Raw genomic sequence first — 20,677 nt, 5'->3', positions numbered from 1 at the left:
CTCTTTGGGACCCCATGGACTATACACAGTCCATGGAATTCTCCAGGCCACAATACTGGTGTGATTAGCCATTCCCTTCTCCAGGGGAATCTTCCCAACCCAGGGATCGAACCCAGGTCTCCCGCATTGCAGGCAGATTCAAGACTGAATCTGTAACCAGCTGAGTTACCAGGGAAACCCATGAAGCTACCAGGTGCTACCACTGTTATCACCAGGGAAATACAACCAAATAAATAAATACATAAATGCATAAATAAATGTTAAAAAAAAAAAAAAAAGCTACCATTGCTCTTTAAAATAACAACTATCTAATTATTTCTTGAGGTAGCACCTAATGCCAATCTTCCCTGCTCCTGGATCTGTCTTTGCTTCTTTCCTAAAAGCAACCTTCAAATTACTGGATATGATAGCATTATCTTTAAACTGAAGTCATAGGACATTTATTTAACATGTTTAATACCATTACTGAATTTTATTTCAAAATAAAAAGTAATACACAAACAATAAAGATGACTTGGAAAATAAAATTAATACCTATTATGCCATTACACAGTGAGTCACTTATTTTGATATAGAATTCTTAAAAAAAAAAAAAAACTGTAAAATGTATTGATTCACATTTAAAAGAAAGGTTTTCCATGTAATTCTGTACATTTTTACTTAGCAACACACCCTCATAGTAACATTCTCCTACATGATTATTTCTTTAGCTTTTAAAACAGCCATATATATAACACATGGTTCAAAGATATACAGCTGGTCCAAACATACACAGTGAATGCTCATCATCTGCCGTAGTTTCTGCACTATAAAACTACCTAAGTATTTAACTAACAAATACGGAACCATTCTGTCCCTTAAGGACCCAGGGACTGAACCTAAGTCTCCTGCATTGCAGGCAGATTCTTTATCCACTAAGCCCCTGGGGAAGCCCCATATAATGGGCTTCCCAGAGCAAAACATGCACATGTATTGCTGCGTTTTCACCTTTGGGAGAAGTGTGTGTTCTTTGTGAACCCTCATGCAGAGACCATAACAGAAACACACATATGAATAACTCCAGACTATGGCTGTCTTCTATCATCAGTGTATCCTTACTCTATCACTGTAATAAATCAGAATTCACATAAAATGCAGGAAACGTGGGACATAGATATTCAATCGCTGGGTCGGGAAGATCCACTGGAGGAGGAAATGGCAACCCACTCCAGTATTCTTTCTTGGAAAATCCCACGGACAGAGGACCCTGGCAGACTACAGTTCATGGGGTCACAAGAGGTCAGACACGACTGAGCACACACACATGCATGCATGAATGCATGCATCAACCATATGCTAAGTCCCTTGAGTTTTCTAGAGAATTCCAAATGTATTAGGTTGATGCAAAATTGCGGTTTTTCCATTGTTGAAAGTTGCTGTTTCATACTGGAATATATTCTTAAATAAATGTGATTACGTTACACATAATTTTAATGTGCATTTCTCACTTTATGTCTTTCTGCTAATGACTTATTACATGCTGTTTATTTTATATTTTAGACTAGAGAAATGATGTTAGACAAAAAGAAAATTCAAGGGATTTTCTTATTCAAGTTCAAAATGGGTCATAAAGCAGTGGAGACAACTCCCATCAACAATGCATTTGGCCCAGGAACTGCCAACAAACATACAGTGCAGTGTAGTCCAAGAAATTTTGCAAAGGAGACAAAAGCCTTGAAGATGAGGATCAGAGTGGCTGGTCAGAAGTTGACAATGACCAACTGAGAGTAATCATTCAAGTCGATCCTCCAAAGAACTCAAAGGTGATCATTCTGTGGTTGTTCGGCATTTGAAGCAAATTGGAAAGGTGAAAAAGCTTGAAGAGTGGAAGCCTCGTGATCTGACCAAAAATCAAAAATATCACTGTTCTGAAGTGTTGTTTTCTCTCATACTATGCAACAACAAACCATTTCTCGATCATATTGGGATGAGCAACAAAAGGTGGATTTTATACAACTGACGATGACCAGCTCAGTGGCTGGATGGAGAAGCTCCAAAGCACTTCCCAGAGCCAAACTCGCACCAAAAAAAGGTCATGGACACTGGTGGTCTGCTGCCAGTCTGACCCACTACAGCTTTCTGAATCCCGGTAAGACCATTATATCTGAGAAGTATACTCAGCAAATCAACATGATGCACAAAAAACTCCAACATCTGCAGCCAGCACCAATCAACAGAAAGGGCTCAATGCTTCTCCACAACAACGCCCAACCGTTGCACAAGCAACACTTCAAAAATTGAACAAATTGGGCTATGAAGTTTTGCCTCATTCACCATATTCACCTGACCTCTCACCAACCGTCACTTCTTCAAGCATCTGGACAACTTTTTGCATGGTGAAGGCTTCCACAACCAGCAGGATGCAGAAAATGTTTTCCAAGAATTCATCAAATCCCGAAGCAATTTATTTCTCATTGGCAAAATGTGTTGATTGTAATTAATTCTATTTTGATTAACAAAGATGTGTTTCGAGCTAGTTATAATGATTTAAAATTTGCAGTCTGAAACAGCTATTACATCTGCAGCAATCTAATATATGTTCTTAGAGACTGGCACAGCGTTCCTAAGAGTTGTGCCAGTTTACTCTGCTTGCAATGTTACCGCATGATTTTTTAAAAGTTGCAAGAGCATTTCTTTTTCTGAACGTACTTAGTGAATCTATGTGGAAGACAGAATAGAATGTTATTTATTTGCTAAGTCATGACCAACTCTTTGCAACCCTACGGACTGCAGTCCACCAGACTCCTTTGTCCATGGGATTTCCCGGGCAAGAATACCGGAGTGGGTTGCCATTTCCTTCTCCAGGGGATCTTCCTGACCAAGGGATTGAACCCACGTCTTTTGCACAGACAGGTGGATTCTTTAGCACTGAGCCACCAGGTACTCAGCTGAAACCAGAATGGAGTGGCTACATAACCCCAGACCTACAAACTGCGTATTTAGGCTCTTTCTTCTTTCCCCACCCCTTCTCAAACAATTCAAAAGTCATTATGTGAGGCTGAGAGAGGTAGGCACAGATGCTGGGAAAGGAAGGGCAAGTGGCCCAGAGCACAGTGGTAGAGGCTGACTGAGATGAGGAAGGCATCCATGGGATGAAGTAGAATTGGCACATGTTGTCAGGGTTAGCAAAGCATTTGTGTAGGAGGATAGCCAGCACAGTGCTGGAGCCTGAGAAGGGTAGGAAGGCTTCTGTGCAGAAGCAATCTCATGATAGGGTGAGGAGGGTGTACTCATGGAGGTCAGCCTAGAAGGGGCATCAGAGACTAAGCAGGGTGAGGAAGGCAGGGTCTTCCTGATTGGGGGTCTAGTGTTGTCAGAGGATGAGCCGGGGGGCGGGGGGCGGGGGCAAACGAGTAGAGCATGTGGACCTGGACAACCTTGTTAGGCCAGAAAGTGAAGACGTGTTCAAAGAAGGACGGAAACATCACAAAGATACAAAAATCAGCTTTAAGGGCTCTTATTGGCCAAACATCAATCTGAGGAGGAAAAAATGATAGTAATGGCATATAATACACTGAATAAAACAGGAAATCATTGAGACCACACATAAAAACTTGGAAAAAAAAATTTCATTCAAAATTTGATATGAAATGGGATAATTACAAGGTCTCAAAGTACCTTTCCAAAACATAATTACCAAAAAAAAAAAAAATGTACAGTGAAGCAATCTGGTGGCTACCACCTTAATGAAGTGATGCAAGTTAACATCAGTAATGGGATAATTAAAATTGTACACCACTCAATGGTAAGCAGTGAGAAGAATATCACCTCTGTGATATTCCTGCCAAAAATATAAGATCTGAATTTAGCAATGAGGAAGTATTAGATAAACCCAAAGGGAGGAACATTACACAAAATAACTGTCCTATAGCGACCAAAAATGTCAAGGTCAATGAAAGGCAAGAAAAGACTGATCAACTGTTCTAGACAGAAGGCCAAATCACTATGAAACTCAATGCAGCACATGATTCTGGACTCACTCCTATTGCAATAAAGAACATCACCAATTCAAGGGCAAAACCTGAATGGGATCTGAGGATTCAATGAGAGTAATATATAAATGTTAATATTCTAATTTTGATGGTTTATCACAGTTATGGTTTAGTGGAAAGTTTCATACTATATTTGCAACTTTTCTCTAAGTTCAGACTGTTTTAAAATAAACACAGAAATATAAACACTCCCTAAATATACATATATGATTTTCACTTTAGACAAAATTACCAAATGGCCTTTATGAAATATGATATTAATTCATACCATAAAGCATCTTGATATTAAGTGAACATTTCACTAATGACAGAAATTTCACTAGGTCATTAAAAAAGAATTTAACCCACATGTTACATAAGATGATTTTTACTGCCACATTTTTTATTGTCCCATCAGGACACAAGACTACTTACTAAAACACAAACTGAAGACTTACATCAATCTCCATGTGCCGAAACCTGCACACCTGTCGAAAACAGCGCCCTTCTTGCCATAATGTGCAAACAGTTTCATTTCCCAGTGCAGCTTCACAGTGACGGAATGGACAGCTGTCACCCTGTGAACAGAAGGAATAATACAGAAAAGAACTGTGGGATCAAACCAGCCCCCAGGCAAAACGCTCACTGTAAAGTTCTCGGTACCTAGACAAACACGGAGAGACAGGGAGAAAACAACTGAAGTGAGATGGTAAGAACAATCAGAGGTCAAGAAATGTTTAATTTCCTAAAACCTATCCTTTATCTGATCTGACAACATGAATGCAACAAGCTGAGAGACGGGGTTCAAAAATACAAGCGGGAATATTAGGTACCCTTAAAAAATATGTTTTACAGTTAATCTTCAAAACTATTTCATATATCCTGACTTGTATAACTAGCTTTAAATGGAAAATTAGAAAGTAATTAGAATTTAAGTATAATTCCATGTTTCACCATAAATTTCATACAATGCTACTATTTGAAACAAAATGCTACTGTTGTGCAACTTGTTACTTAAAGCTTTGCTCAAAACTAACAATTTAAAATATAGTACTAAAATGATTTAAGAAAAATACTTGGGGGAAAAAAAAACACATGTATAGAATTAGTCATAAAGGAATAACAGAAAATAATAGATAAATCTAAATGGAGCTGCAGAAGAAACAAGCTGAAAAGCAGGAAGCTTCAACAAAGAAAAAAGCTCTAATAAACCTGCAAAAGCATATTTAGAAAAGTGGCTTTAGGATTCAGCAGGAAATCTGAAGGGAGAAGTCAAATTCAGTCCACGACAATTCTATAAATACAATACAATCCACCCATTCATTTACTACAAAGTAAATTTACTAGATAAAGATCAAAGTTAGCAAGCCACAGTCAAGTGTTCTTAATTCCTTAAAAGCACCCTGAACAGACTGATTATAGCTATAAGAACACCGAATGATGACTAAATGCTATCTTTTTACTTCTGGAGTATGGAGAACATAAAATGAACAGGAAAAAAAACGATGAGCAATAAATTCCCTTAGGAATGCTATCCTTTACGAAAAATTGACAGCAGATAATAAACATTGAGCAAAACACAAAAGACACCTTGGTATGCTGGGAAAATTTTATTCAATTTTATTAGGGAAATCATAGAAAGAACTGATTTAGAGATGCTAATTCTTACTTTAGTACAAGTAGAATAGAAAAAAAAATAGCAGTCTTCTCCTTGATTAGGCATGCTGAGTAGATCCTTAGATGAGAAGTGGCTTTTTGAAAACAAGCCACTGCTTCCTCTAGACGAGGACCAGCTCCAAGTCCTCTTGATATGGGTTTAATCTTCCAAAAGACAAGTCAATCACAGAAATCGTCTTTTAAATGTTAATCCTAAAATGAGAAGACAATGAATGAAAATATTTCAGGTAAATTCTTTCAACAATCTTCTCCAAATCACCCTGACCAATGAACAGAACCTTATGAAAATTCTGATTCATATTTTAATCTGTGAATGTTGTATATTCTCATCTACAATGCAAAATTTTTGTTTAACAGCCATGCTTCTTTCTTTGCATTCTCTATGGTGCTTCACCATAAATTATGTAAGCATTATATACTCAACAAATGATCTGCAGTTTAGATTATTAACTTGGACTATTTTACACAAGATAATTTGCTAAATCTGTATTTCTGACAAACTAGACTTTTTTCATCTAATTATTCACAAGCATTTTTGTTATTTCCAAAGTATATAATTCTAAGTATGTGGAAAAAACTATCTCCCTGGAATAGCTGGTGAACCACTACCCCTGAAAAATCTGTAGAGCGAGCTAATACAATGAAGATGACCGAAGAGCTGCACACCAATTACACAAAAGGAGCAAAAGAAGTTCTCAGGGCTTATCCCTAAAATAGTGCTTATGCAGAATGACCAGCATTCCCTCTCCCCTTAGTTCTTGCCATACCATAGTTCTCACACTAAAGGGTTCAAGAAAGCAAGCTTCTACAGAAGTAAAAATACATGACAAGAGCACATGTCAGAATCTGGAAGGGGTTTCTACAAACCCCTACATCAGAGGATAAAGTTTCAGAAACATGGATCTAGGGACTTCCCTTGTGGTCCAGTGGTTAAGACTTGCAATTCCACCACCCAGAGTGTGGAACTGGTCCCTGGTTGGGGAAGTTCCGCGTACCAAAAGCTTTTGGCCATAACAAAACAAAAAGATCTTAAAAGAGAAACATTGATCTACAACTTGAAATTAAGATGAATCAAATTCACATTTTCCACTAACAATTCCTAATCCAAGAATAGCAGGCCATGGTAAAACCAGCCTTTAACTCAGCAACCTAGGTTAGAAGAGTTATGTTACTAAACACACACGAAACCTTCTAAATTTAAATATCCTATGGCTTTCAATTCCATTTCCAGAATTTATCCTGAGATTAATATTCAACAGTGGAAACAGTGACAGACTTCATTTTTGGGGGCTCCAAAATAAATGCAGATGGTGACTGCAGCCATGAAATTAAAAGACGCTTACTCCTTGGAAGAAAAGTTATAATCAACCTAGACAGCATATTAAAAAGCAGAGACATTACCTTGCCAACAAAGGTCCATCTAGTCACGGCTATGGTTTTTCCAGTGGTCATGTATGGATGTGAGAGTTGGACTATAAAAAAAGCTGAGTGCCAAAGAATGGATGCTTTTGAACCGTGGTGTTGGAGAAGACTCTTGAGAGTCCCTTGGACTGCAAGGAGATCCAACCAGTCAATGCTAAAGGAAATCAGTCCTGAAAATTCATTGGAAGGACTGATGCTGAAGCTGAAACTCCAATACTTTGGCACCTGATACGAAGAACAGACTCATTTGAAAAGACCCTGATGCTGGGAAAGATTGAAGGCGGGAGAAGGGGACGACTGAGAATGAGATGGTTGGATGGCATCACTGACTCAATGAACATGAGTTTGAGTAAACTGTGGGAGCTGGTGATGGACAGGGAGGTCTGGAGTGCTGTAGTCCATGGGCTCGCAAAGAGTCAGACACGACTGAGCGCCTGAACTGAACTAATATTCAACAAATATGCAAAAGAATAGTGCCTAAGAAAGTTCATCACCATCTTCTAACAACGAAAAAACACCTAGAAACCTACATGTTCAAAAACTGATGCTTCTATAAACCACGGAATGACAAGGATTGCCAGCAAACACCGGAAGCTAAAAAAGCAAAGAAGGATCATCTCCCTACAGGTTTCAAAGAGAGCACGACCCTGTCAACACCTTTTCAGACTTCTAACCTGCGAAACTGTGAATAATAAACTTCTGTTGCTTTAAGACACCCAGGTATGTGGTACTTTGTTATGGAAGCCCTAAGAAACTAATATACATTAAAAATAGAGTCAACTGATCTTTGCCAAAGAAGCAAGGCAATTTCAAAGAAGAAAGGACAGTCTTTTCAACATACAATGCTGGAAGAAGAGGATACCTGCATGCAAAAAAATATATCTAGACAGGGATCTTAAACCTTTCACAAAAATTAAAATGGATCACAAATGTGAAATTATAGAACTCCTAGAGAATAAAACAAGAGAAAATCCAGTTGATTCTGGGTGTGGTGATAGCTTTTTAGACATAACACCAAATGTACAGTCCATTAAAGAAACCATTGATAAGTTGGAGTTAATTAAAATTAAAAACTTCCACTTCTCAAAAGCACTATTAAGAGAATGAAAAGCCAAGTTACAGACTGGGAGAAAATTTCTGCAAAACACATAACTGATAAAGGACTGGTATTCAAAATATACAAAGAACCCTTAAAATGCAACAATAAGAAAAACAAATCAGGGACTTCCCCAGTGGTCCAGTGGTTAAGACTCCACGCTTCCAATGCAGGGAGCACAGGTTTGATCCCTGGTGGGAAACTAAGATCCCATCACCCATGCCATGCGGCACAGCCAAAAAAATAAGTTAAAGAAAAACTAATTTAAAAATGGGCAAAAGATCTAAACAGACACCTCACCAAAGAAAATATACAGATGACAACCAAGCATATTAAAAGACACTCAGTATCACTGGGAGTTGCAAATTCCTTTTAGAATGGCTGACGAAAATCCAAAAACTGATACCACCAAGTGCTGGTGAGGATACGGTAGCAGGAAGAAAGCTAGAAAAATATAGATCAAATGTTAGCAGTAGTTATAGTCACGGTGGTAGGATTACAGGTGGCTATTTATTATTTTATGCTGAGAATAACACTATATTTTCTAATATGATGAAACACAGATGTACCAGAAAATTCAAGTCTACCCTAACTGACCTGACCATTGTTGATATGCTACAGAACAGAACAAGGACTGGGTCTTTAATACTACTTCACCAGTCCACTACCAACATTCCTCTGACCACAAAGAGAATGCATTCCACCATCTAGGGTACACCAAAAGGTAACTTTAAAAATCAGAGGGAGAGAGGGAATTTCCTGAGGGTCCAGTGATTAGGATTTGGCACTTTCATGGCCTGAGTTCAATCCCTGGTTGGGGAACTGAGATTCTGTAAGCAGAACGGCCAAAGAAAAGAAAGAAAATTTAGAGGTGGGAAAAATTAGTTTGAGATTAACATATACATACTACTACATGTAAAATAAATAATCAACAAAGACCTACTGTATAGCACAGAATATTATAATACTCTGTAATAACCTATATGGGAAAAGGATCTGAAAAAGAATGGATATATGTATATTCACAACTGAATCACTCTGCTGTACACCTGAAACTAACAGAGCATTGTAAATCAACTCTACTACAACATAAAATAAAAACTAAAAAATTGCCTCCAATGGGATCAAGTCTCTAGGAATTAACTACAATGACACACACAAAAAGAAAAAGTATTAGTCAGAAAAGAAAGGAAACATTTTACAACAGAAAGGAGGCTTTGGTGTCCCCTTCATCCCTGAAATCAACATCCCAAAGAACATAAATGAACTGTTGTTGGTTTCAGTAAGACTGCTACATATTAATCAAACAAAATGAGATTTATGAAATAGTAGAATAGCATGAGTTGTACTCCCCACCCCCCTGCCCACCATTTTTTCAAAATCGATTCTGTAAAACACCCTGAGGTAGGCAAGGCAAGGCATGGAGAGACTGAATCCTGAATAGATATGCATCACGTTACTAATGTTTAAATAGAACAGTTCTTTCATATATCCCTTTTACATACTGAACTTCTAAAACTTTCACTGGGGGGTGGGGGGAAGGCTATAACTGCTATGCAAGAAAATAGCCCCCAAAAATGTAGAGGTAAAAAATTCACTGTAATTATTACTACATAAGACAAAAGTCCAAAACCATGGTGCACATTCCCTTTTTTTAAAAAAAGAAATAGTACCCAAGATAAATAAAAATCTGAATAAACACTGATGAAAAAGACAAAACTGAATTATAGGATATCACTATCAGGACATTCCCCAGAATGCAAAAAGATGCCAATGTGGGAGGAAAGATACATAACATGGAAATAATTCCAGAAGATTCAATTTCTACACAATGAAAATTATATAAGGTTGGAATGGAACTGGTAGAAATGATAATAAAATAACAATACAAAGAAATTTCCCTAAACTGGATGAACTTAAGTCTTTTAACTAAAGGATTCATCAAATGCCAGGCAGAAATGTTCTTTAAAGACATCACTACTTCACCGTATACCATATATATAATGGTGAAATTTTTGAATTCCAATGGTAAAGCAGAATTATACAGACTTCTAGGAAAAAGCAGACTGAAAACAAAGGAAAGAAAATCAGACTTGACATCTGACACATTATTTGAATCTCTAAAATTTCAAAAGACAAAATATCCAGAATTTAAAGGTGATATTATTACTCTAGATTGAGCTTTTCAAATTACATTTCAAGAAAAGCTCAGGACTAGGAAGAAGGTTTTAGAAAGTCTCATAAAATATGTATCATATATGTACTCCACATATTCTTTTAAAAATTACTAAAGGAAGCGGTCTAACTTCAGAAAAAAAAATTAGAAAAAATAAATAGAAAAAGAACAAAACAATGAAAAGGCATTTTCTCATTATTTTTTTAAAAAGTTTTAAAGCAACTACTTGGGGGTGTCTGATTTATGATACAGCTGATAAATCCTAAATAAACTGAACCATATAGTATATCAAAAGAGTAACAAAACATGATCAAAGAAGGTTTATTCCAGAACTAAGAATGGTTTAACATTAGGAAATTCATTACTAGAATAAACAGGGGTTAAAAAAGGAAACTCTGCAGTATCTTAAGATTTCAAGAACAGAAAAATGGTGAAAAAATATTTAAAACTGTAGTTTTTTAAAAGTTAAAATGGCTTTTTAAAAGAAGCTACAAACATCTATTCCCAATAAAAACTCTGTAAATTACAAGGAACCTTCTTAGCATAAGTGTACTAATTGATCAGAAACTATCATCATATGTGACATGGTAAAACATTACAAGTAAATCACTCAAGGGAAAAAAAACCCTGTCTGTACTACCATCCAACACCGTTTCAGAGTTCAATGCATGCAATAAGGGAAAAAAGTACAAAGATTAGAAAGGATGAAGCAAAAAATTTAGTATCTGTAGATTACAGGCTTGCAAACTATACAATCTAACAATCAATTAAATAAATTTTAAAAACTAACATATTTTTTAAAATTAGTAAATTTCTTATGTTTCAACAACAATCATTCAGATGATAACAAGAGTCCTAGTCACCATAAAACTAAAATATATAGGAAGAAAACAAAGAAATATAAAAGACCCCATCAAATTAGAAACAAAACCAAAACTATTAAACTACTAAGGCACAAGAAGACCTGGATAATGGAGAGATAATGGAGTAGAGGCTTAAAGAAGTTTACTTTTCCCCTAAATACCTTAAGTAGATTGAATACAATTCAATTCAAAATCTCAATGATACTTTATTATTGGAACCTGACAGACTGCAAAATTACTTGGAGTAACTAAGAAAATCTTAAGAAGAATGAGAGGGCCCTGGGCTTCCTGTAATTACCACAGGTGTGAAATATAACATTTAAATGTAATATTGGCAAATGAATGAGTACAAGATAAACAGAATTCAGGCAATTTCTGGAAAAAGTGGCATTTGAAATTAACAACAACAAAAAAATTAGCCATCCATTTGAAAAAAATAAATTCTATATCATACAAAAAAGGTTTCAGGAGAACAAAAGCAAGGATGACAAAGATGCTGTAACTCACTAAAAGGACCATATAAGAAAGATTCTAAATTCATAACTATGAGGAGCTAAAAAGCATTTTTGACAATGGTTAAGGGGAGGAAGACAGGCAATGTCATGTAACTACAATCCTTAGATTACATTTTAATATAATATATGTAAACACTTAAGTACTGGGAAGAAATGCATGGGTTTTTTTTTTTTTTTTTAGTAAGCTCAGGATGAAAAAAACCTGTCCTAAACATGATACCAAAGTTACAAACCAAGACAAAACTCATAGATGTGACTACATAAAATGAAAACCATTCGTACAGCAGAAGATCAGCAACATGGCCAAGGATTAATACCTTCACTAAAAGGGGTGTGTTAAGAACTTTTAAAAATCAAAAAGTCTTCACTAATACAGTAAATTGGTATAACCTCCTTAGAGAATTATAACAATTCTACAAATTCACATTTAAGAACTGGTTCAAAGAAATAGTTCACATATATGTGTGTGTGTGTGTGTGTGTGTGTATATATATATATATATAGCTGTTTTTAGGGGCTATTTTTGTTTTCAATGGTAAAAACTCAAATGTCCATCAATGAAGGATATATTAAATTATTGCATATCCATTTTTATAAAGCAACAAACACAGTCATTAAAAAGAGGTGAGGCAAAGCTCTGAGTATGGACATGGAACTATGCCATGATGAACTGTTCATGGTGGTTTTCTCTGAGGAGGCAGAATTACAGGAAGAATCCACCTTGTCTGTATTGTTTTTACTTTTATTATAAGTACATATTATCAAGAAAAAAAGAAGGGGTAGTGATATTTCTATCAAAAAACCCCAAAACTTGTAAACAATTATAAGAAAAAAATAATGTGTTGACAACTATCTTTTTGATTTCTTACTGGTTCAGGAAAATTATGCCATAAATTACCCTTTAATGCCCTTTAATGATTAAAAAAAAAAACAAACCCATTTCCACACTTACATTAGCTGGTTGATCTCAACAGGAATGTCTGTGTCTTCACTGAGTTCCAATTTATTACGCCTGTAGGTCGAACCAACACTCAATCCATGAATTAATAATAATGAGGCAGAAAGAATTTTCCTCCTCACATTGCCAAGGAAACCTCTCAGCCACAATTCAAACACAGGATGTGTTTTTAAAATATCTCTCAACTACTGAGAGTTTAAGTCCATTCAAATAACCTTTGTCAAACTGGAGACAGCTAGGGTTAGTTATCTCCTCAAAAACAAAAAAAAAACAACAAAAAAAGAGTTCATATAAAAATGAACTTGAGATTCAAAGGATTATTAAAAAGAAAAAAGATCAATCTTCCATAGCCGAACAATTAATTTAAAAAGAAAAAAGAAAGAAAAAATTAAAAAAAGAAAAAAAAAACACCAAAATTCAATAAGATCCAATTTCTGGTCTTCAAGATTTCTTCACCTATTAAGAAAAAAACAGAAACCTTCCCCCATCTTTATTATCTGTATAATAAAAACATACTTGTATGTAAAAATATAGTGTTTTATGTATAATATACATATACATATATACTAACTGGCTTATAAACACACACACATGTACACAAATGTGTAGAAATAAAACATCTGGGTAAGTTTTCCCTTTTAAAATACACTACAAAAGCCTTTAAATTTGGGTCATTATAAAAATAGTGAATTTCCTCTTATACCAAAGTATCATGAAGTATTTTAATGTTACACTAAATTTTGCCCGGCCGACAAAATAAAAATGAAGGGAAATCCTTACACATATATCAATGTGTATAATATGGATGTATGTATATTGTCACATCATCTTTTATCATCTTCAGGGAGTGTTTAACCAAAAAAGATAGAAATGTATAGTTACAGAGTAACTACAGAGTGGTGCAGCAAGCTGTAGAAGGCAGAGCAGCATTATAGCCATCCTGAACTGGCACTGTCAAAATACAGGAAGTTTCTATCTAAGGGAAGATTTTTTTTCTTCTTTTACAACACCAGTGTCACTGGCATGACATTCAATAGTGGCCCTGCAAAGGCTTATGCAATCTAGTTCCAAATTCTTTATTAGTGATGGCTACAACTAAAGACTTTGTAATTATCCATTTACTCCATTTAGTAAAAGGGTAAACTTTGGGAGTTCAAATTTCATTTCACAATGGTACATTTACCATTTAAGAATTTCAAAAAAAACAAAAATGAAGAGCGATTTTGATACATAGAAATGAGTTCTAGATTTTGAAACCAGCCCAGTAACAAAGCAATTTGATTCTCATGTAATAAATACTACATAATTTCTAGGCTAAATCTTGCCAAATACTATCCAAGACAAAACTAAAATCAAAACTTTAAAAAAAGTGGACACCTTTTACTCACACTTAATACTAGTCAATTTTCCAGGAAATTTTTGGGCAGGGAATATCCCCAAATCTAAAATGAAAAAAAGGAAAAATTGGGATCTTACATTAGTTATTTGGTCTGAAACTTTTACTAAAAGTCATCATAACTGGCCTCCCACTCGATCACAAAAACATACTCTCAGAGTGGAAAGGGACAAGATCAACTGAGATCCATTCTTTCATTTTACCAGTGAGGCAATGATTACTAACACATGAAAATACTGACTGCTTATTTTGAAGTAAGAGTTAAGGCCAAAATAATCTCACAGTTAAGAATACAGTATTATGGGTCATTCAGTGTAATTTTTAAGAAGACATTTACGATCACTTAAACTCAGAGAAACATTCTTTGGGAAACGGATACTGGTTTTGTCACAGTATGCTCATGGGGCTTTCATTTCTATTCCCATTTAATCTTCTTCAATTCTGTAAATTTTTTGTCATTTACCCATAAATTATATAAAACTACCTATATAATCTTTTATTGTATTTACAATAAAAGTTAAATAGGGCAATTCAAAGACTAAAAGTATTTTTTCCTAATTGTTTTCTAATGTTTCCATTTTATATAGAACCAATCTTAAATATAAAGGGCAACTCTATCACGCTTAAGTTGAAATTATAAAATTGACCAGTATGAGGAGGCAATTAGAAATTCCAAAGTATAAAACAATTTTGTCAACTTTTGTTTTTGCCAAGCTGTAAGTATGAATCAGGGTTTTTAAAGAAATAGAAAAATACTGGTGGTGGGGGGAGGGGAGATGTATCAGTTTAGTATGAAAGTAAAGTCGCTCAGCTCCATCTGACTTTGCGAACCCATGGACTATACAGTCCTGCCTTTTCTCTATTTTATTGGTTTCACAGCAATCAACCTTCCCAAGTTGAGAGAAATTTTAATTTAAAACCAATTACTAGTTCAATCTACCAGCCAGAAATAGCCTAAGGCCTTTCAATGCTGCACTATATTTTTCTAATTAAAATATCTCTTTTGCCCTCTCAATTGGTACAAACAAAATTTCAGGTGATAGCTTACTGAATTACTACTATGAAATCGTTAAAGTTAATCTTCACTTTGTCGATACTGTATTACCTCTGAGGAATTTTCTGCCCTTTCTCTGTTTTCAGGTTTCCCCAGATAGTGCATAAAGAATAATTAGTATAACTACATATAACAATTATAGCAATTAGGATACACTAACATAGCAATAAGTTGCCCATTTTAAATGGAGAAAGGAAAAAGAAATTAAGGTAATATTTCTTTTTCATTGCTTTGAATAACTTCATTCTCAGGATCCCAGCTTAGAACCAATGCAGAATAATCATAGTTAACATTTTTCAAGTTCATTTTCAGAAACATCAGCTGTTCTATATTATCAAAGTCCAGGCTCATGATCTGCTTTGGATGGAAGTGGCTATTTGCAGTAAAGACACATTCAGATTGCCAACTACACATGGGGCAGCTCAGATACTGAATGGCAACTTGGGTCAAAGCTGGCCATACGTTCACCTTCTTCTGCCAATAAAACAAAGGGTCATCACCCCCTGAGATCTCTGAATACTTCTCTTTGAAGTATTCATCCACCACTGCCATAGCAGAAGGAAACATGAAGCTTTTGCCTCCAATGGCAACATTATCTGCAGCTGAACAATCAACAGATCCTGAAATGGAGGTGCCTTCTCTTATAGATGAGGTAAATGAATCAGCTCCTACTATAGCTGAGGGGCCAGAAGCTTCTGAAGTTGCAATATGGGAGACCTCTGGTGAAGATTCCATATAGTTACAAACTTCTTCTGCAAGGATCTGCTTGTAAGTTTCCAAATCAGCACCTTGAGGAAAAAAGTCTCCCAAACTGTTTTTAAAGCAAGGATCTAACAAAGTAGCCAAGATACAGGGCTTGGATTTGAGCATGGCACTTAGTAGGGTGTCAGTTTCAAGTTTCAGAGATAAACTGTCTACCAGATTGAGGGCCTGAGTAATACCTCTAACTTGAAAATCTTCTCTGAGTTTCTGCAGGGAAAGGAGTAGATGATGGATGAGGGGTAGCACCTGATTCAATCCTATGGTCTTCACACTCACTTTCTGGGTGGCCTCCTCAAATGGTTTAAGAATATCACAAACATATGTCATTAGAGTCCACTGAAGGGAGGTGAGCACAACTCCACTGGCTCTACCAAGACTATGGTGAACTGAGTAGCAATGCTCCAAGAGCCATTTTAACATATAAAAGGTAGAAATCCAATGGCCAGCTTCATCTTGTTTTAAATTTTTCCATGGAAGTTGGTGATCATTTTGGAACTCTTGCAGTATCTGACGGGCCTTGACCGAATGACTAAAATGATGACAGGTTTTCCTGGCAGCCACTAACATGTTCTCAATGCTTTTGTGTTCACAGAAAAAGTCCTGAATGACTATATTTAAACAACGCAGGAAGCATGGTACGTGGGTAAAACCGCCATCTTTGACTGCGTGTACTACATTAGAAGAACTGTCAGAAACAATGAAGCTAGGGATGAGGAAATTAGGAGAAAGCCACAGACCAATCTGGTCATTTAATTCTTGTAAAATGTTGGTTATCAAACAGTTTTTGGCTAAACCTGTTACACAAAGAACTGCCCACCTTCTAAAGTTGGGGATCCTGCCATTATTGAAAGAAGGTGTAGTTTCCAAAGAGACCCAGTGTACAGTCACAATGAAATAGTCAGTGGATGGGTCATGGGTCCATATGTCCACAGTCAGGTGGATCTTTTGAGTCTGAACATTCTCCAAAGTTAAGAAAATTTTTTCTCTGACAGAATCATATAATCGAGGTACAGCCTTAGTGAAAAAGAAAGTTTCAGACGGTAACCTATAGTCAGGGGCCACAATCTGCAGGAACCTCTGAAAGGCTGGGGTTGAGAAATAGTTGTAAGGATGCATATCTTCCACAATCATTTGAATAATTGCCTGACTTATTTGACTTGGGGTTGAATTTTCACAGTATGCTGTTTCTTGCTCTTGTGCATGCATTTGAGTGTCTTGCTCTGCAACAGGAGTAGGACTCTCAGATCTTCTATTTTCAACCTCTAATACAGGAGGTTCATCTGAATCAGAGTCACTAAGGTGCTCAGCTGCTACATCTTGGCTGCCTGCAGACCTCTCTCCACGCAAACTGTCACTCAAGAGATCATTTCTCTCAGTTTCAGCTTCATCTAATCCATTTCCAACTGCACCACTGTCTTTGTTGGCAACTGCCCAATGGATGGGATGAGTGGCCTGCAGGTGTCGTTGAAGTGTTGAAGTTCCTAGGTGAGAACCTGGCCTACCCCGGCTCACACTTCGTTTACATATATTACACACAGCTCTTGAGATGTGCTGAGGATCAGTATAGAAAAAATTCCAAACTGCAGATGTCTTGGCTCTTGTTCCAGGAATTAAGGCATGCTTGACAATGTTACTTTTAATGAGAAATCTCCCTCTTTGTGCCCTCAGGGCATCAGATACTGATTTATCACGTTTCTTACCCATTCCATTATCTAATGGATCAGCAGGGATATATTCAAAGCTTCCACTGCTTCCAGCAGAAGAGGGAGATAAAGGTGCATCCAAAGTAAAATCCTCCTCTCCACTTGTAACTCCAAATTTGTTGGCCCTTGTCCAGTGAGGTGAATGCCTTGCCTGCAGATGTCGTTGAAGAGTAGATGTCCCGAGATGGCTGCCTGGTTTACCCCTACTAACACTTTTTTCACAGAGGTTACAAATAGCCCTCCAGGTATACTGCGGGTCCACATGAAAGAAGTGCCACACAATGGAGGTCTTGGCTCTGGTACTCGGTAAATAGATCTGTTTTTCTATATTGCTTTCAAACAGACTTTCTTCATCCTGCTCAGGGGCACTAGAAGCTAACAAAGTAGGGGCATCTGCAACTGGCCTCCCAGATACCAAATCCTTACTAAACTTTTTCGCAAGGATCAGTTTCTTTCGCCGCTTTTTCCCCTTAATTCGCAAACCCTTCTTTCTTTTCTTTTTAGTGGGCAATTCTGCCTCTTTATCCATTCCTTCTGCTACCATCTTTCCCTCTACCACATCTTCTTCATCTGTATTAGAAGTAACAGGAACACACCCCAGAATCCCAGCACCACTAAAAGTGCTACATCTTCTACCAGGAGAAAGTGAGGAAACTGGTACACTTAAGGTACATACACTCATCCTTTTTAAGTCTCCAAAATTCGTACCAGAATCTGTTAGTGAGTTTACTCCTCAAACATATACACAGCTGTTCCTCTCTACTTGCATTACCTTTTCTCCAATTTCTATGGGGAGTCAAATTCCCTTTGGACCAATGACTTCCAAGCCAGGTTATTTTTGGAGGAAAAATGACAGCAATGGAGAACATTCCCAAACTTTTTCATAGAGGGCTTTAAGATCCCTTCCAACTTTTTGAGTTCTGAATTCAAATAGTCCAATTTATTCATGTTTATAGAAAAAGAACGGAGACCCACTTTCCCAGTGTAATAAAGTTGATAAGTAGCAGCTAGAAACCAGGTCTTTTAAATCTCAGGTCCATGTTCTTTCTCTTTCAACAAAAACTAAACCTCCTTGAAATGTCTTCAGCTTTTAAAATATGTATTTTTTAATGCTGCCTCAGGATAGCAACATCAATTTCCCCTAATTCTATATGAACTTAATTATTTTCCGTAAATTTCATTTAAACAAAAACATAGTGCATCATTCAACATTCACCACTTAGGGCTGCAATTTGGCAATATAACTCAAAACGTCAATTCTGGAAAGTTAAATCAGACTCCACATACTGGTCATTAACAGCAAAATGCTATTTGAGCCCTTTCAACTCTAAAACAGTAACAGTAACACAGTTCTTTTAAAAATATGGGCAGCAAAAAAAAAAAAAAAAGCTTTGAGAGTAAAACTTTAAAATTTTACTCACAAGCGATTTTTCAATTTATTTTTTGTATCAAGAGTTAATCCATGCTTGGTTTTCAGACATGTTTAGACTGGAGAAGCTGTACAGCCTATAAACGAGTAACTCCTAAGTTTGACTCTATATAAGCAGCAAAAAATGAAATACTAGCTTTAAACCATTCTCATGCCTTCTTGGTTGATCCCTCCCCTTCCCCCAGTACCTACACACATTTACCCTAAAAAACATCGCTATCACTAGTTCAGCCTCCTTCTCAAGGTCCAGAACCAAGGGCTGGAAGATGTCAACAATATGAGCCTTCCCCATAGGAATCCGCACCGATTATGGGAGTTTAGGGGGTGTTCTTCATTACGGTTTCATCAATCCCACAAGGAGAACGGAAGTGTCCCTGTTGTTCTTGATTCCGATGCTGAGGGCTGGGGGTGGGAAGTGTAATTAAAGTACGGAAGGGGTGTAGGATACCGGAATAAGGTCGGTGGCTTTCTGTGTGTGGAGTTTGAGAAAATCTCCCAAGTAGTGGGGCCCTAGAGAGGAATGAGAGTAGGTAAAATCAGCTCCTAGCACTCAATCCGATTTACGCAGCAGGGGTCCGCTAAACTAGGGAAACTCTCGCCCCCGAAGAAACCGATTTAGTGTCAGTTCTCCTCTGGAGGAGGGTAACAAGTCTGTTTCCAGGGGCTGCTCCAGGATCCCAGTTTCGCCAACACCGGATGTGGGGGAGGGGAAGAAGGTTGGGAAAGGAGCAGGCGCCGTGGGGGTGGGGGAAGTGAGGCGGGGGCGGGGTGGGGGCAGGGTGGACGGGAACTGGAAGCGGGAACCTGGGGCTCCCAGCCCACCCTGGCGACGGCGGCCGCTGGAAGGTGGAGGAGTGGGTCGTTACCGCAAAACCTAAGGACCCGCTCTGACTTTCCGGGCTAGGCCGCGACCCAGGGGCGAGGGGAGGCCACGGCCACTCCCCTCGCCCTCTCCCCCACCTCCCCGGCCCCAAGCCACCCGGGAAGCAAAAAAACGGGTTTAGTTACCAGAGAACAGAAACTTTACCGAACCGTCGACACTATCCCCGACTCCCGCTTGCTGCCACGTCTTTCTTCTTTCTTAGCCGCTGCCGCCCGCCGTCTTCTCAGCAGCAACACCAGCAGAAATCCAAGACTGCCAGAGTCAAAGATGGCGCCCGGCTACAGGCTCAGCTCTAAGACCCTGCCAGTAAAAGTGCCAGCACGACGCAAGCCGTAAGGATTCTGGGAGATGTAGTTTCCTCTATGAGGCGATGCTTAAGATGGCTTCCCCGTTTGGGAGGGTCACGTGAGACGGGAGGCGCTAAGCCGCAGCATCCCTTATCTTTTAGAAGTTTTAGAAAGTTACAGGTTTCTTGAAACTGTCTTTTATTAAAAACAGATTTTTAAAATCAAATTGACATAATAAGCGAGAAAGCCGCGAGAGTTTTCTTTAAGCCGACAGTAGGCACTCAGTTTATTCTCACCAGTGTTTGCTTAATGAATAAATCCAAATCCTGTGTAAATTTGATTTAGAAATAAACAATTTTTTCCTGCGATGTTGAAGAATTTGTGCTTTTATTTTTATTTGCAGAAGTGAAATGTGTTTGAAGGGAGTTTTATTTTTTAAAACAAAT

General features: G+C 37.4%; 3 protein-coding genes across 8 annotated transcripts in view; all 3 read right to left on the bottom strand.

The window, feature by feature from the left end:
* The window catches only part of ZC3H11A (zinc finger CCCH-type containing 11A), a 44,292-nt gene extending 24,041 nt beyond the window's left edge, over positions 1 to 20,251 (bottom strand). The window contains exons 1-6 of one of the 6 annotated variants that reach the window (XM_061381899.1): positions 20,070 to 20,097; positions 19,510 to 19,571; positions 14,106 to 14,159; positions 12,712 to 12,771; positions 5,680 to 5,879; positions 4,469 to 4,588 (exon numbers count right to left, since the gene is read on the bottom strand). In XM_061381899.1, the coding sequence (XP_061237883.1) occupies positions 4,469 to 4,588; positions 5,680 to 5,733 (174 nt within the window). In that variant the 5' untranslated portion in view covers positions 5,734 to 5,879; positions 12,712 to 12,771; positions 14,106 to 14,159; positions 19,510 to 19,571; positions 20,070 to 20,097. Of the gene's footprint in view, positions 1 to 4,468; positions 4,589 to 5,679; positions 5,880 to 12,711; positions 12,772 to 14,094; positions 14,160 to 19,365; positions 19,403 to 19,509; positions 19,572 to 20,069 lie in introns of those variants that run through there. The other 5 variants (XM_061381902.1, XM_061381901.1, XM_061381897.1 and 2 more) reach the window with 5 other exon arrangements.
* LOC133227457 (uncharacterized) lies at positions 13,254 to 13,656 on the bottom strand. Its single transcript, XM_061381904.1, has one exon. It carries the CDS (start codon positions 13,654 to 13,656, stop codon positions 13,558 to 13,560), a length of 99 nt encoding a protein of 32 aa, XP_061237888.1. The 3' UTR covers positions 13,254 to 13,557.
* Positions 14,158 to 19,372, bottom strand: ZBED6 (zinc finger BED-type containing 6). Its single transcript, XM_061381896.1, has one exon. It carries the CDS (start codon positions 18,312 to 18,314, stop codon positions 15,372 to 15,374), a length of 2,943 nt encoding a protein of 980 aa, XP_061237880.1. The 5' UTR covers positions 18,315 to 19,372; the 3' UTR covers positions 14,158 to 15,371.
* Positions 20,252 to 20,677: the final 426 nt, after the last annotated feature.

Source organism: Bos javanicus, chromosome 16, assembly GCF_032452875.1.
Source record: "Bos javanicus breed banteng chromosome 16, ARS-OSU_banteng_1.0, whole genome shotgun sequence".
Lineage (NCBI taxonomy): Eukaryota > Metazoa > Chordata > Mammalia > Artiodactyla > Bovidae > Bos > Bos javanicus.
Note: the sequence above shows the minus strand (reverse complement) of the source record. Positions and strands in the feature narration are given on the sequence as shown.

What these genes read in the sequence shown, in the direction of transcription:
- LOC133227457 (XM_061381904.1), bottom strand. Translation starts at nt 13,656, where the DNA reads ATGGCTATAATGCTGCTCTGCCTTCTACAGCTTGCTGCACCACTCTGT.
- ZBED6 (XM_061381896.1), bottom strand. Translation starts at nt 18,314, where the DNA reads ATGAGTGTATGTACCTTAAGTGTACCAGTTTCCTCACTTTCTCCTGGT.